Raw genomic sequence first — 17,276 nt, forward strand, 5'->3', positions numbered from 1 at the left:
TCCCTGTATGATCAGTGTCAGAGCTTGGTCCGCATTGCTGGCAGTAAGTCGGACACGTTTCCAGTGAAGGTTGGACTCCGCCAAGGCTGTCCTTTGTCACCGATTCTGTTCATAACTTTTATGGACAGAATTTCTAGGCGCAGTCAAGGCGTTGAGGGGTTCCGGTTTGGTGGCCACGGGATTAGGTCTCTGCTTTTTGCAGATGATGTAGTCCTGATGGCTTCATCTGGCCGGGATCTTCAGCTCTCACTGGATCGGTTCGCAGCCGAGTGTGAAGCGACTGGAATGAGAATCAGCACCTCCAAGTCCGAGTCCATGGTTCTCGCCCGGAAAAGGGTGGAGTGCCATCTCCGGGTTGGGGAGGAGACCCTGCCCCAAGTGGAGGAGTTCAAGTACCTAGGAGTCTTGTTCACGAGTGGGGGAAGAGTGGATCGTGAGATCGACAGGCGGATCGGTGCGGCGTCTTCAGTAATGCGGACGTTGTATCGATCCGTTGTGGTGAAGAAGGAGCTGAGCCGGAAGGCAAAGCTCTCAATTTACCGGTCGATCTACGTTCCCATCCTCACCTATGGTCATGAGCTTTGGGTCATGACCGAAAGGATAAGATCACGGGTACAAGCGGCCGAAATGAGTTTCCTCCGCCGGGTGGCGGGGCTCTCCCTTAGAGATAGGGTGAGAAGCTCTGCCATCCGGGAGGAGCTCAACGTAAAGCCGCTGCTCCTCCACATCGAGAGGAGCCAGATGAGGTGGTTCGGGCATCTGGTCAGGATGCCATCCGAACGCCTCCCTAGGGATGTGTTTAGGGCACGTCCAGCTGGTAGGAGGCCACGGGGAAGACCCAGGAACCGTTGGAAAGACTATGTCTCCCGGCTGGCCTGGGAACGCCTCGGGATCCCCCGGGAAGAGCTAGACGAAGTGGCTGGAGATAGGGAAGTCTGGGCTTCCCTGCTTAGGCTGCTGCCCCCGCGACCCGACCTCGGATAAGCGGAAGATGATGGATGGATGGATGGATGTTAGCATGCTAACGTTTCATGCCAGCTTTTTAGCTAATTTTTGTATGTTTAAACCTAAAAATGATGGATACTTGGCGCCATCTTAGAAATATATTAACGTCCCTCTTATTGACATGCTAATGTTAGCATGCTAACGTTTCATGCCAGCTTTTTAGCTAATTTTTGTATGTTTAAACCTAAAAATGATGGATACTTGGCGCCATCTTAGAAATATATTAACGTCCCTCTTATTGACATGCTAATGTTACCATGCTAACGTTTCATGCCACCTTTTAGTTATTTTTATGTTTTTCTTTTAGTTATTTTTGTATGTTTTAACCTAAAACTCCTGGAATTTGTTTCTATGTTCCATCTTGGAAGTATGCCAACATCTCTTATATTAGTATGCTAATGTTTTATGCCATCTTTTTAGTTATTTTTGAATGTTTTACCCTAAAAGTCATGAATATGGCTTCTTGGCGTCATGTTACAAATATGCTAAAGTCCCTCATGTTGGTATGCTAATGATAGCATGCTAACTTTTCATGCCACCTTTTAGTTATTTTTGCATGTTTTCCTTTTAGGTATTTTTGTATGTTTTAACCTAAAAGTCATGGATTTGGCTTCTTGGCGCCATCTTAGAAGTATGCTTAGGTCTCTCATATTGGTATGCTAATGTTAGCATGCTAACGTTTCATGCCAGCTTTTTAGCTAATTTTTGTATATTTAAACCTAAAAATGATGGATACTTGGCGCCATCTTAGAAATATATTAACGTCCCTCTTATTGACATGCTAATGTTAGCATGCTAACGTTTCATGCCAGCTTTTTAGCAAAATGAATACTTGGCGCCATCTTAGAAGTTTGCCTAAGGCAGAGATAGCTGGCCCTTCAGAATTTCCGCGGGAATTTTCTAGTTTTATTTATAACGCACTTTGTATTTCGTGAATGTCTTATTAAAAAGTATTAAAAAGCAACCTACGGGGACTTTTGATCAAAATGCTTTTTAGAAAAGACCCCAAGAGGAAGCAGAAATTAAAATGATAAAATACATTTACAAAGTCATGATGCAAAAGAAAACTTTTTTTTATTTTATTCTAGTAATCTTTTTCCCTTTTTATTTCCATGTTGTGGTTGTGTGTCCCTCAGCTCTGCACCAGGGAGGGCAGGTTCAGAGGAATATACATCAGCACGCCGGAGATCAACTATTACGACACCAAGGATATTCCCCACCGGGTTGAAGGTGGGTCACCTACAAAAAAAAATGCAATAAAATATTTTAGCATGCTAATTAATCTGAGCCAGAAAAGATACATCTGGGATAATTTGGCACCATCGCACCATCGTATCGCCAACTGCAATCATTCAATCAGTTAGGAGGAAAGCTTGGATTTATATTCTCTTCCTTCGCTTAATCGTAACATTTTATTTGAACTTTTTATTCATGCACATATGCTAAATGTGCATTTTTACTGTTAACAATAGCTGGCATACTAGTCTTTATTTTTTTACACTTTTTATAAAAGTGTTTTTTTTATCCCATTACTCAATTGATGGAACAAATTAAATTTGAGTACTGGATTACTAGCGTGTTTTCCAGACTATAGAGTGCAGCGGTATATAAGCCACACCCACTACGTTGTAGGGAAACAACGTTTATTTCCATATATTAGCCGCACCGGACTATAAGCCGCCAATTTATATGTTGTGAGATGAGTTATTTACACAGGACTATTCTGTAAATGTTTTTTTACATACCTTGTTTTCAAACACTGCCTGTAACATGGCAGTAAAACGGCAGATCAAACAAAACAGAAGTCATCGTCTTGGACTCTCACACTATTATTTTAGATCCACTATGGACTGGACTCTCACACTATTATGTTAGATCCACTATGGACTAGACTTTCACTATTATGTTAGATCCACTATGGACTGGACTCTCACTATTATGTTTGATCCACTATGGACTGAACTCTCACTATTATGTTAGATCCACTATGGACTGGACTCTCACTATTATGTTAGATCCACTATGGACTGGACTCTCACTATTATGTTAGTTCCACTATGGACTGGACTCTCACTATTATATTAGATCCACTATGGACTGGACTCTCACTATTATGTCAGATCCACTATGGACTGGACTCTCACAATATTATGTTAGATCCACTATGGACTGGACTCTCACGCTATTATGTTAGATCCACTATGGACTGGACTCTCACTATTATGTTAGATACACTATGAACTGGACTCTCACTATTATGTTAGATCCACTAAGGTCTGGACTCTCACACTATTATGTTAGATCCACTATGGACTGAACTCTCACACTATTATGTTGGATCCACTATGGACTGGACTCTCACTATTATGTTAGATCCACTATGGACTGGACTCTCACTATTATGTTCGATCCACTATGGACTGGACTCTTACTATTATTTTAGCTCCACTATGGACTGGACTCTCACACTATTATGTTAGATCCACTATGGACTGGACTCTCACTATTATGTTAGATCCACTATGGACTGGACTCTCACACTATTATGTTAGATCCACTATGGACTGGACTCTCACTATTATGTTAGATCCACTATGGACTGGACTCTCACACTATTATGTTAGATCCACTATGGACTGGACTCTCACACTATTATGTTAGATCCACTATGGACTGGACTCTCACTATTATGTTAGATCCACTATGGACTGGACTCTCACACTATTATGTTAGATCCACTATGGACTGGACTCTCACTATTATGTTAGATCCACTATGGACTGGACTCTCACACTATTATGTTAGATCCACTATGGACTGGACTCTCACACTATTATGTTAGATCCACTATGGACTGGACTCTCACTATTATGTTAGATCCACTATGGACTGGACTCTCACACTATTATGTTAGATCCACTATGGACTGGACTCTCACTATTATGTTAGATCCACTATGGGCTGGACTCTCACTATTACCGTATTTCCTTGAATTGCCGCCGGGGCGCTAATTTATTTAAAACCTCTTCTCACTCCGGCGCTTACCAAAGGCATGCAATAAAACTTTGAGTGTGATGTAAGGATACCATCATGAAAAGCACATTTAATAAAAAAAAAAATGTTATTATGCTCTTACCTTTACTTATAATTGAAGTCCATGCCAGCTCCTTCTGATCAAAAACATTGATAACTTGTTTATATAAGTCTTCCTTATCTTTCTTCAGTTTTAAAAGTCTCTCTGTCTCGACAGAATTACCCTCGGACAACTCCCCCTCCCGTTCTGCTCCGTGGGTGATCTCTTTATCCCACCGCTCCCACCATGAAGTGTTATTGTATGAATAATACACTGGGTATTTAGGACTGGTACATGCTGTATTTCAGCCCGGTTGTTTACATAGCCAGCATAGGAGTAGTGGTGTTACATCCTAGAAGGTCCGTCGTGCACTAACCGTTCGCACATATCACTACACTTGTTGTCACTTCTTCTGCAGCCGAGTAGTCGCAAGAATGATCACTAGCGCCCACTACCACCAGGAGGTGAGTCATTTAATGGCGCAGTGGTAGAGTGGCAGTGCGCAACCCGAGGGTCCCTGGTTCAATTCCCACCTAGTACCAACCTCGTCACGTCCGTTGTGTCCTGAGCAAGACACTTCACCCTTGCTCCTGATGGGTGCTGGTTAGCGCCTTGCATGGCAGCTCCCTCCATCAGTGTGTGAAAGTGTGTGTGAAAGTGTAAATGTGGAAGTAGTGTCAAAGCGCTTTGAGTACCTGGAAGGTAGAAAAGCGCTATACATGTACAACCCATTTATTTAGGACTGGTACATGTTGTATTTCAGCCCGGTTGTTTACATAGCCAGCATAGGAGTAGTGGTGTTACATCCTAGAAGGTCCGTCGTGCACTAACCGTTCGCACATATCACTACACTTGTTGTCACTTCTTCTGCAGCCGAGTAGTCGCAAGAATGATCACTAGCGCCCTCTACCACCAGGAGGTGAGTCATTTAATGACTCATATTTGACACAGGCAGCTACAGTATATTAATAAAACATAGCTGCTTACTGTTCTTTTTAGCATACCGGTATTCAATAGCTCGGACCTTGAATCCTACTGAATGGATCTTAATCTTATTCCCTTTATGCGATTTTAAATTATTGAAATCAGCCTCCTCCATTTTGAAAATGATGACAGGGGAAGTGTCACTCGTGACGTCACAAGTTTGACCCGGCGGTAATACTAAGCATGCGCTAATTATTTTGCGAAGCGAGTTTGACCCGGCAGTAATTTAAGGCAGGCGCATACTATATAACCGGCGGCAATTCAAGGATCCGCTATGGACTGGACTCCAATTATTATGCTAGATCCACTATGGACTGGACTCTCACACTATTATGTTAGATCCACTATGGACTGGACTCCCACACTATTATGTTAGATCCACTATGGACTGGACTCTCACACTATTATGTTAGATCCACTATGGACTGGACTCTCACACTATTATGTTAGATCAACTATGGACTGTACTCCCACACTATTATGTTAAATCCACTATGGACTGGACTCTCACACTATTATGTTAGATCCACTATGGACTGGACTCTCACACTATTATGTTAGATCCACTATGGACTGGACTCCCACACTATTATGTTAGATCCACTATGGACTGGACTCTTACACTATTATGCTAGATCCACTATGGACTGGACTTTCACACTATTATGTTAGATCAAAAAATGGACTGGACTCCCACTATTTTGCTAGATCCACTATGGACTGGACTCCCACTATTATGCTAGATCCACTATGGACTGGACTCTCACACTATTATGTTAGATCCACTATGGACTGGACTCTCACACTATTATGTTAGATCCACTATGGACTGGACTCTCACACTATTATGCTAGATCCACTATGGACTGGACTCTCCCACTATTATGCTAGATCCAATATGGAATGGACTCTCACACTATTATGTTAGATCCACTATAGACTGGACTCCCACACTATTATGTTAGATCCACTATGGACTGGACTCTCACACTATTATGCTAGATCCACTATGGACTGGACTCCCACTATTATGCTAGATCCACTATGGACAGGACTCCCACTATTATGCTAGATCCACTATGGAATGGACTCTCACACTATCATTTTAAATCCACTATGGACTGGACTCCCACTATTATGCTAGATCCACTATGGACTGGACTCCCACTATTATGTTAGATCCACTATGGAATGGACTCTCACACTATCATGTTAGATCCACTATGGACTGGACTCTCACTATTATGTTAGATCCACTATGGACTGGACTCTCACATACATTGTGGCTTGTGCAGCCCTTTGAGACACTCTTGATTTAGGGCTATATAAGTAAACATTGATTGATTGAAAATTAATAGGAGCATGTGGAATTTTTGAAAGTAGAGGCTTGTCAAGCTAAGGCTTCATTAGGAAACTACAACACCTATTCATTGTCTTTGCTTGTTTTTTTTGTAAAACTATTAGCATTACAGCCGTCAGCTGGGAAAAAAAACATAATTTAGCCGCGTGGTTTTATGAGCCGCAGGTTTCAAAGCGCAGGAAAAAAGTTGTGGCTTAGTAGGACTTTCAGGTTCAAACACTGATGACATCTATTAAACAAGACAAGTAGCAAGGAATAAACAGAGAGAATTAAATTTGGTTCAATTAAGGAGAGACGTTTGGACTGGACTGTTGTACAGTGTCGCTACGCTCTGACGAAAGATTGTACACCTCCTCTTTTATTTGGATTTTCCCTGATTACATGGCAACAGCTTTTTCTACGAAGGGTGTGCGGGGGTCATAAAGAGCCATCGCCTTTGTTTACAAAACAGTTCAAAGAAGAGGTCGCCTTTAGGGGAGTCTGGTCCTGCTTCCTCTCCGCTTTGCAGTTCTCGGCTTTGTTAATTACAAAACGTGAAAGAAACAGAACACCCTCATGTTGCTTCCCACCCTACACAGTGGAGTTTTACAACCCTTCTTCTTAGTAGGATCAAAGACAGCTTCTGTCTTCTCGCCGGGAACTCATTGAGACACAAAGTTTTGTGATGACTTCGATTCAATTATTCTGACAATATGTCATGTAGTAACATTCATAATAACATGTACAATATACATGATGTAAGTATACATTTAATATAATAACATTCATAATAACATGTAATATATACATGATGTAAGTATACATGTGTCAGGTTCAAATACTGATGACATTTATTAAACAAAACAAGAAGCAAGGAATAAACAGAGACAGAATTAAATTTGGCTCAATGAGGAGAAACGCGTACACCTGTACCCTTGTACAGTGTCGCTACGCTCTGACGAAAGATTGTACGCCTCCTCTTTTATTTGGACTTTCCCTGATCACCTGGCAACAGCTGTTTCTAAGGTAGGGGGGTCGTAAACAGCCATCGCCTTTGATTACAAACAGTTTACAGAAGAGGTCGCCTTGAGGGGACATTAAAAGTGTCATTAAAAAGCATGACAATCAATGTTGTAAATGAACACTTTGAATGTCTCCCCCCTCTCTTTTAGAGCTGAAGAACTGTGGCTTCATCCCCACGGGTGGTCCTCCCACGCCCGGACCATCCAAGAAGAAACACAAAACCTACCACCAAGACAACCTCTTCGGTCCTAAACGTTCCCGGGCACAAGCCGGGATCTTGTCCCGCGGTCCTAACCACCTCAATGCCGCCAAGTCGCACAAGAAGGAAGCACAGCAAAGCACCGGCGCCAAACGGTGGAAACCCAAGCGGGCGGTGCCCAAAAAACGCCCTGCCCCTCCCCAGTTGATCAAGGACCAGGATGGAGACTTCCCCCGACAGGTAGGCGGAGCAGAGAAGAAGAAGAAGAAGAAGAAGCAGCAGCAGGATGCGTGGACGAGTCGTGGGAAGTCCAAGAAGAGAAAAGATGAAGAGATGCATCCTCCTGACGACGATCTGTTCATCATCAAGCAGAGGAAACGCAAGCGATAGCAGCCGCCAACTTCCTGTCGCATCATCGGTCCATCTTTGACACTTTTATAAGAGTTTTGCTGCATTTACTACAAAAACAACAATTGAAACGTGTTGCTCAATTGGAACCAACATTTTGTTTTTTTAGCTATTTAATTTATTTTCTGTTGCAGACCCAAACACCATCCTTGACAATGTCAACACGAAGGGGAACCGCACTTTTTGTGGAGGTTTACCTATCGCTCACAATCATTATGACAGACATTTTATTTGAATGCATTCTAAATGGTAAATAAATGCGATCAAAAGTCAGCTTACAAAGGAGCCTATGGGAGCCGTTCAATTTTGCCTATAAAGCCTTTACAATATATCCACACACCTCCTTTAGGTTTTATATACGTGATGTAAGTTTATGTATAATGTAGTAACATTCATAATAACATGTAATATAAACATGATGTAAGTATATATGTGTAATGTAGTAACATTTATAATAACATGTAATACATACATGATGCAAGTATATAAGCAATGTAGTAACATTCATAATAACATGTAATATATATATATATATGATGTAAGTTTATATGTAGTATCTAGTAACATTCATAATAACATGTAATATATACATGATGTAAGTGTATATCTAATGTAGTAACATTTATAATAATATATATATACATAATGTAAGTATATACAGTATGTAATATAGTAACATTCTTAATAACATGGAATAGATACATTATGTAAATATATATATGTAATGTAGTACATTTATAATAACATGTAATACATACAGAATTTAAGTATAGGTGTCATGTAGTAACATTCATTATAACATGATATACACTTTATGTAAGTATATATGCAATGTAGTAACATAATACATGATCTAAGTATATTTGTAGTGTCTAGTAACATTCATAACAACATGTAATTAATACATGATGTAAGTACATATGTCATGTAGTAAAATTCATAATAACGTAATATATACATGATGTAAGTATATTTGTCATGTAGTAACATTCATGACAACATGCAATATATACATGATGTAAGTATATATGTCATGTAGTAACATTTATAATAACTTTACTTATTTTGATTTGTTCAAAAATGCATCACATTTATTTATTTTTTGGTCTTCACTGATTACTCGCTGCAGACTTTATGAGAGCCAACAAACAACACATCACCTACTCTACAAAATCTGCTGTCATTATGATGCCGACTGCCGGGATGTTCATGCATTACCATTTAGGTGAAGAATGACTCATAATTCTCACAAAGAAACGAGGAGCACAATTGTCTTTTTCTGTCGTTTTTTTTTTTACCCAGTTCCAGGTCCCAAATGGTGGTCAAAGTGTCCCAGCTTGTTGGATTATATCTTCGTGCATCTACTTGTGAGGTGAGAGGAAGGATTTATGATCAAGAATAAATTTACAGGGAGCAGGGAAGCGAGGAAACAGCAGAGCACTCGAGGACACAGCTATGAATAATGTCTGCGTTAGCACTTACAATAACAATACCACTAAAACTTGGTTAATGTTCAACTTCATTTGCTTTTTTAATTATTTATCGGCAGAATATTGGTGCTTCCTTTTTTAGTTCACTTTATTTACGTTTATTTAATATTTAAAATGCATTAAAAAATTATCCATTCGTCATGTCTTTTATAATGATTGTGAACAAAATTCCAAAAACAGTGCAGTTCCGCTTTAATAACACATTGTGGCGTACTTTGATACAGAACATTCAGGACAGGAAGCGCATTTAGAAAAGTGCCCTTTACATAAGTTTGAATATCGAAGTGCTAACAGGGCAGGGTTTACTACCGTGTGCGGGGTGCAGTTAGCACAATAAAATATCACTGGAACTAATTTTGTGTTGCGTTCATCATCTTCAAACTGTGTGTATATGTCTTTCATCCATAGGAAAAAAAAGACTTCTTGATTTCCAGACACTTTTCCTCTCTTGGATCTACCCTGCGGGCTGGCCATCCCCCCAAAAAACATCCCCACATACATGTAATGCACATAGTTCCTCTCAGTAGTGGGACTGAGCTACCTGAATTTATTATATGTTGAGTTTCATTTTATTTTTAGTATCAAATAGTTCAAGTCGGTCCAATTTTTTTTTATAGTTTAAGTATTTTATTTTTTTTATTTCAGGCAAATTGTTGCACTTTACATCTTTTCTGGTACAGACTGAAAACAAACAATATCTTTTGAAATTTTTATCTTTTGTTTTCTTTACTGTTAGTCGGGATACAATGTTATGCAGAGGTGTACTTTTAACAATTTTACAGACTATTTATAGTCAAGGCGGGGGGTGTGAAATGTTTTTAAAATACTCAAAAAGACCAGAAATTAATGTTTGGTTCATTTTTTTTTTTCATAATTATGCCATTGGACAATAAAATAAAAAAACAAATATTTTATTTATTCATTTTTTTTATAATTTCAGGCAAATAGATGCACTTTATATCTTTTATGGTACAGACTAAAAACAACAATATTGGGAGAATTGATTGTTGTGTGTTCATCTGTCTTTTGTTTTCTTTAGTGTTAATCAGAATACAATGTTATGCAGAGGTGTACTTAAAACAATTTTACAGACTATTTGTAGTCGTGGGGTGGGTGGGGTGCAAAATGTTTTTAAAATACTCGAGAAGCCCAGAACTTAATGTTTGGTTCATTTTTTTTTCATTATTATGCCATTGGACAATAGAAGAAAAAAAATGGCCTCAATTTTTTTGTAACAGTCTAAGTATTTTTTATTTTTTTATTTTCAGGTAAATTGATGCACTTTACATCTTTTTTTCTAGTAAAGATTTATATTAATAGAATTATTTGTTGTGAGTTCACCTATCTTTTGTTTTCTTTAGTGTTAATCAGGATACGATGTTATGCAGAGGTGTACTTATAACAATTTTATAGACTATTTATAGTCTCGGCGGGGGGTGCAAAATGTTTTTAAAATTTTTAAGAAGCCCAGAAATTAATATTTGGTCCTTTTTTTTTTTCATAATTATTCATTTGGACAATAGAAAACAAACAAAAAATAGCCTAAATTGTTTTAATAGTTTAAGTATTTTTACTTTAATTTTTTTTATTCCAGACAAATTGATGCACTTTACAACTTTTCTGGTACAGACTACAAAAAAAACAATATTGGTAAAGTTATTTGTTGTGAGTTCGTCTATCTTTTGTTTTCTTTAGTGTTAATCAGAATACAATGTTATGCAGAGGTGTACTTATAACAATTTTACAGACTATTTATAGTCGTGGTGATTGGTTTGAAATGTTTTTAAAATACTCGAGAAGCGCAGAAATTAATGTTTGGTTATTTTTTTTCATTATTATGCCATTGGACAATAGAAAAAAAAAATGGCCTCAATTTTTTTTCATAGTTTTAAGTTTTTTTTTTTTTTTTCAGGCAAATTTGTTGCACTTTACATCTTTTCTAGTACATCCATCCATCCATCCATCATCTTCCGCTTATCCGAGGTCGGGTCGCGGGGGCAACAGCCTAAGCAGGGAAACCCAGACTTCCCTCTCCCCAGCCACTTCGTCTAGCTCTTCCCGGGGGATCCCGAGGCGTTCCCAGGCCAGCCGGGAGACATAGTCTTCCCAACGTGTCCTGGGTCTTCCCCATGGCCTCCTACCGGTTGGACGTGCCCTAAACACCTCCCTAGGGAGGCGTTCGGGTGGCATCCTGACCAGATGCCCGAACCACCTCATCTGGCTCCTCCCGATGTGAAGGAGCAGCGGCTTTACTTTGAGTCCCTCCCGGATGGCAGAGCTTCTCACCCTATCTCTAAGGGAGAGCCCCGCCACACGGCGGAGGAAACTCATTTCGGCCGCTTGTACCCGTGATCTTATCCTTTCGGTCATGACCCAAAGCTCATGACCATAGGTGAGGATGGGAACGTAGATCGACCGGTAAATTGAGAGCTTTGCCTTCCGGCTCAGCTCCTTCTTCACCACAACGGATCGGTACAACGTCCGCATTACTGAAGACGCCGCACCGATCCGCCTGTCGATCTCACGATCCACTCTTCCCTCACTCGTGAACAAGACTCCTAGGTACTTGAACTCCTCCACTTGGGGCAGGGGCTCCTCCCCAACCCGGAGATGGCACTCCACCCTTTTCCGGGCGAGAACCATGGACTCGGACTTGGAGGTGCTGATTCTCATTCCGGTCGCTTCACACTCGGCTGCGAACCGATCCAGCGAGAGATGAAGATCCCGGTCAGATGAAGCCATCAGGACCACATCATCTGCAAAAAGCAGAGACCTAATCCTGCGGTTACCAAACCGGAACCCCTCAACGCCTTGACTGCGCCTAGAAATTCTGTCCATAAAAGTTATGAACAGAATCGGTGACAAAGGACAGCCTTGGCCGAGTCCAACACTCACTGGAAATGTGTTCGACTTACTGCCGGCAATGCGGACCAAGCTCTGGCACTGATCGTACAGGGAACGGACCGCCACAATAAGATAGTCCGATACCCCATACTCTCTGAGCACTCCCCACAGGACTTCCCGAGGGACACGGTCGAATGCCTTCTCCAAGTCCACAAAGCACATGTAGACTGGTTGGGCAAACTCCCATGCACCCTCAAGAACCCAGCGGTGAGGGATGCCGTCAAGCTGAAGAAGGAGTCCTATCGGGTCCTTTTGGCTCATAGGGCTCCGGAGGCAGTGGACAGGTACCGACAGGCCAAGCGGTGCGCAGCTTCAGCGGTCGCGGAGGCAAAAACTCGGACATGGGAAGAGTTCGGGGAAGCCATGGAAAACGACTTCCGGACGGCTTCGAAGCGATTCTGGACCACCGTCCGCCGCCTCAGGAAGGGGAAGCAGTGCACTATCAACACCGTGTATGGTGCGGATGGTGTTCTGCTGACCTCGACTGCGGATGTTGTGGATAGGTGGAAGGAATACTTCGAAGACCTCCTCAATCCCACCAACACGTCTTCCTATGAGGAAGCAGTGCCTGGGGAATCTGTGGTGGACTCTCCTATTTCTGGGGCTGAGGTCGCTGAGGTAGTTAAAAAGCTCCTCGGTGGCAAGGCCCCAGGGGTGGACGAGATCCGCCCGGAGTTCCTTAAGGCTCTGGATGCTGTGGGGCTGTCTTGGTTGACAAGACTTTGCAGCATCGCGTGGACATCGGGGGCGGTACCTCTGGATTGGCAGACCCGGGTGGTGGTTCCTCTCTTTAAGAAGGGGGACCAGAGGGTGTGTTCCAACTATCGTGGGATCACACTCCTCAGCCTTCCCGGTAAGGTTTATTCAGGTGTACTGGAGAGGAGGCTACGCTGGATAGTCGAACCTCGGATTGAGGAGGAACAGTGTGGTTTTCGTCCTGGTCGTGGAACTGTGGACCAGCTCTATACTCTCGGCAGGGTTCTTTTCTAGTACAGACTAAAACAAAATATTTGTAAAATTATTTTTTGTGAGTTCATCTATCTTTTGTTTTCTTTACTGTTAATCAGGAAATGATGTTATGCAGAGGTTTACTTATAACAATTTTACAGACTATTTATAGTCGCGGCGGGGGTTGAGAAATGTTTTTAAAATACTCAAGAAGCCCAGAATTAATGTTTGGTTCTTTTTTTTTTCATAATTATGCCATTGGACAATATAAAAATATGGCCTCAATTTTTTTTAAATAGTTTAAGTATTTATTTATTTATATTACAGGCATATTGATGCACTTTACATCTTTTCTGGTACAGACTAAAAAACAACAACAATATTGGTAGAATTATTGGTTGTGAGTTCATCTATCTTTTGTTTTCTTTAGTGTTAATCAGGAAACAATGTTATGCAGAGGTGTACTTATAACAATTTTACAGACTATTTATAGTCGCGGCGTTTTTAAAATACTCAAAAAGCCCAGAAATTAATGTTTGGTTCATTTTTTTTTCTGATTATGCCATTGGACGATAGAAAAAAACATGGCCTCTCTGCTGCACTCTATAGTACCTAAAGAAACTAATATTAATAACAGTTAATGTTATAATTGATTACATTATTTACTTAATGACTACCATTTGGGGAGGTACAAAAATAAGATATAGGTGCATTGACATTAAACTCAAAATATGAATATTAGTGATGAGAGAGCTTTTTTTGTTGTTGTTTCTTAAAGCTGCGATGGTCAATATTACCGCATTCTCGGTGCGCATGAAGGCAACACGGCTACACAGACAAGCATGTTTCAACGATTACGCAATCATGCATGATGCATGTATACTGTAAAGACTAAATACAAGACAACATGGTTGATGTTACACAGCTACGCTTTTACTAGCACTGGAAAGGGACGAGCAGTAGGAAACGTATGGCTTTGAGAACGAATGAGAGTACCCACTTTTCCGATGTGACTTGAACGCAGCAGGTGTAGCTCCGCCAGCTGCGTAAGCGTCTTCACTTTTTGTGCAGGGGAGGCTCTATGAGCATTTTAAAACCGCCCCAGCAACATTTAGTCGCTATTCAGGGTGGGAGAACATGGACAAGGTTTCTCCCAACACGGGTGACGCGACCCTGGACCAGGCCGTGGGCGAGTGGCTCCGCTACGACAAGGTAACCTGACAGCTAGCGTGTTAGCTTGCCCGAACCCGCTCAAAAACATTCCATTGCCACCACCTCGCAAATGTTTTCACTTTATAACACATTTATAAGTTAGCCCGCATATTATTTAACTGACCTGTAAATATGTTTATTTGAATTATACAAAGTAGGAACTAGTGAGCGGACTTTTGACAGGCAGCTCACTTCAATAAAAACATTGACTTTTGATATGTTGGCCATAAAAGGGCATCATTTCCGGCGAAACGAGCAATAAAGTAACCAAGCCTGACAATACTCGTCAATATCGCAAAAAATAGGCTGTATTAAATATAATAAGGCATAAGTTGAAATTTTGTTTAGGACGTTGTCACACTGGACTAGTGCGAGTTACGTGCTTCTGCAAATATTTATCAAACATAAGGCACTATGGTTGTACAGCATAACGGTATTAGTCTATACCAGGGGTAGGGAACCTATGGCTCTAGAGCCAGATGTGGCTCTTTTGATGACTGCATCTGGCTCTCAGGTAATTTTAGCTGACATTGCTTAACATGATAAGTAATGAATAACTCCGCTGGTAATCACAGTATCAAAAAAAACATTCAAAATATAAAACATTCTCATGCATTTTCATCCATCCATACGGTTTCTACCGCACCTGTTCAAGAAGTCGCATTAATGGTAAGAAGTATTTTATTTATTTTTGGCTAGCCTCAGAATAACAATGTTATTAAAAAGAATAAGAGACTTATTATACTCTAAAAATGTTGGCCTTTCATAAAAATGCACGCATATAGTTCTATTCAGTGTTAAAAAAAAAAAAAGTTGTATGGCTCTCACGGAAATACTTTTTAAAATATTAGGCTTGTATGGCTCTCTCTGTCAAAAAGGTTCCTGACCCCTGGTCTATACTAATGAATCATATTTGGTACTATACCACCTCTATAAAGTACTGGAACCCATACTTGCCAACCTTGAGACCTCAGAATTGGGTAGATTCTCTCTCTCTCTCTCTCTCTCTCTCTCTCTCTCTCTCTCTCTCACTCCCCCCTCTCTAGCGAAAATCAAGTATTCCATATATATATAGTGGAAAGGGGATCACTTGAAAGTCTCCTATCAAATTTTAAAAGAAAACTGTCGAAATTATCGAAATGTGGTTAAAGCTGAGAAAACTAAATATTTGTCAGACTTAAATTTAAATAGTATCAGCAAGCCACGTGTTCTTTTTAATACCGTTAGTTCTGTTCTTAATCCGAATCCAGCCACTTCACTGGAGATGACAAGTGAAACTTGTGAAAAATTTCTCTCCTTTTTTAACGACAAGGTTGCTTCTATTCGGGCAAATGTAATTTTCCTGAAGGAACTCTCCTGACGGAATAAATAAAGTACTATCTAATGTAAATCTTTCTCGTTCTCCGTTGAGTTTTAATGTGGCCACTCAGTGTTCGGCTATGTTTTGTCACTTTGAGCCTGTGTCCATGCCTGAGCTTTCAGGAATAGTCGACAAGCTAAAACCCTCGTCCTGTCCCGCAGACCCAGTCCCCCCTCGCTTTTTTAAAGATATCTGGGACACTATTGACTTATCTGTTAGGGACATCATCAACAGCAGCTTGATTTCTGGCTGTGTCCCCTCTTTTTGTAAAAGAGCTGTTGTTGAGCCTTTGATTAAAAAAACAGGTCTTGAACCGACAAAATTGTCAAATTATCGGCCAATTTCCAAAGTACCTTTTGTGTCAAACATTTTGGAGAAATGTGTTTTGGCACAACTGCAGCCTTTTTTAGATGAAAATAGCACTTTAGATCAATTTCAGTCTGGATACAAAGATTTGCACAGGAATGAATCTGCACTTTTAAAGTTTTTTAATGACTTTCTTTTAATGTCTGATTCTGGCAGCTCTGCCATTTTAGTGCTTTTAGATCTTACAGCTGCCTTTGACACCGTCGACCACAAAATTCTTTTAGACCGCCTGAGAGACTGTGTGGGTGTCAGGGGGACTGCATTACAGTGGTTCAGATCCTACCTGTCTGAGAGGTCCTTCTCTGTCAGGCTGGGGGACGCCACCTCTTCTTCTGCCCCGCTTTACTGTGGTGTCCCCCAGGGATCTATTGTAGGCCCCATCCTGTTTGCTCTTTATCTCCTCCCTCTTGGAGAGATTTTTAAGAAACATGGAGGGTTTTATCACTTTTATGCGGACGACTGCCAAAATATATGCCAATTTCAAAAGGCCATGGCCCCTTTACACCCCTTCTCAACTGTCTATGCGACGTCAAGGCTTGGTTAGCCCAGAATTTTTTAATGATGAATGAGGGAAAAACGGAAATTTTAGTTTTTGGTCCGGCCCTCACTGACTTGGGACCATTGCAAAATTATGTGCGTCCCAAAGTCACCAGCCTTAACGTCACTATAGACAGCGATTTTAAACTAGACAAACAAGTCAATGGCGTTTTAAAATCGTGTTTTTATTACCTTTGTCTTTTAGTAAAGGTTAAACCGTTTTTATCTTTTAACCTTTTTGAACAAGTCGTGCATGCTTTTATTTCAAGTGGCCTGGACTACTGCAATGCACTTTATGCTGGCATTAACCAAAAAGCTCTTTCCCGGTTGCAGTTAGTCCAGAACGCGGCAGCACAACTTTTAACAGGGGCCAGGAAACGCCAGCATATAACCCCAACTCTTCAGAGTTTGCACTGGCTCCCTGTTCA

At 40.8% G+C, this 17,276-nt stretch overlaps 2 protein-coding genes across 2 annotated transcripts in view; both read left to right on the top strand.

Moving 5' to 3' along the window:
* zcchc7 (zinc finger, CCHC domain containing 7) overlaps positions 1 to 9,875 on the top strand; it is a 157,806-nt gene extending 147,931 nt beyond the window's left edge. The window contains exons 9-10 of the mRNA XM_061906976.1: positions 2,142 to 2,235; positions 7,574 to 9,875. Of these exons, the coding sequence (XP_061762960.1) occupies positions 2,142 to 2,235; positions 7,574 to 8,013 (534 nt within the window). The 3' untranslated portion in view covers positions 8,014 to 9,875. The remainder of the gene's footprint in view (positions 1 to 2,141; positions 2,236 to 7,573) is intronic.
* Positions 9,876 to 14,235: 4,360 nt separating this feature from the next.
* The window catches only part of pgm2 (phosphoglucomutase 2), a 38,537-nt gene continuing 35,496 nt past the window's right edge, over positions 14,236 to 17,276 (top strand). Inside the window, exon 1 of the mRNA XM_061907031.1 lies at positions 14,236 to 14,585. Within this exon, the coding sequence (XP_061763015.1) occupies positions 14,511 to 14,585 (75 nt within the window). The 5' untranslated portion in view covers positions 14,236 to 14,510. The remainder of the gene's footprint in view (positions 14,586 to 17,276) is intronic.

Source organism: Nerophis ophidion, linkage group LG01 (genome assembly GCF_033978795.1).
Source record: "Nerophis ophidion isolate RoL-2023_Sa linkage group LG01, RoL_Noph_v1.0, whole genome shotgun sequence".
Lineage (NCBI taxonomy): Eukaryota > Metazoa > Chordata > Actinopteri > Syngnathiformes > Syngnathidae > Nerophis > Nerophis ophidion.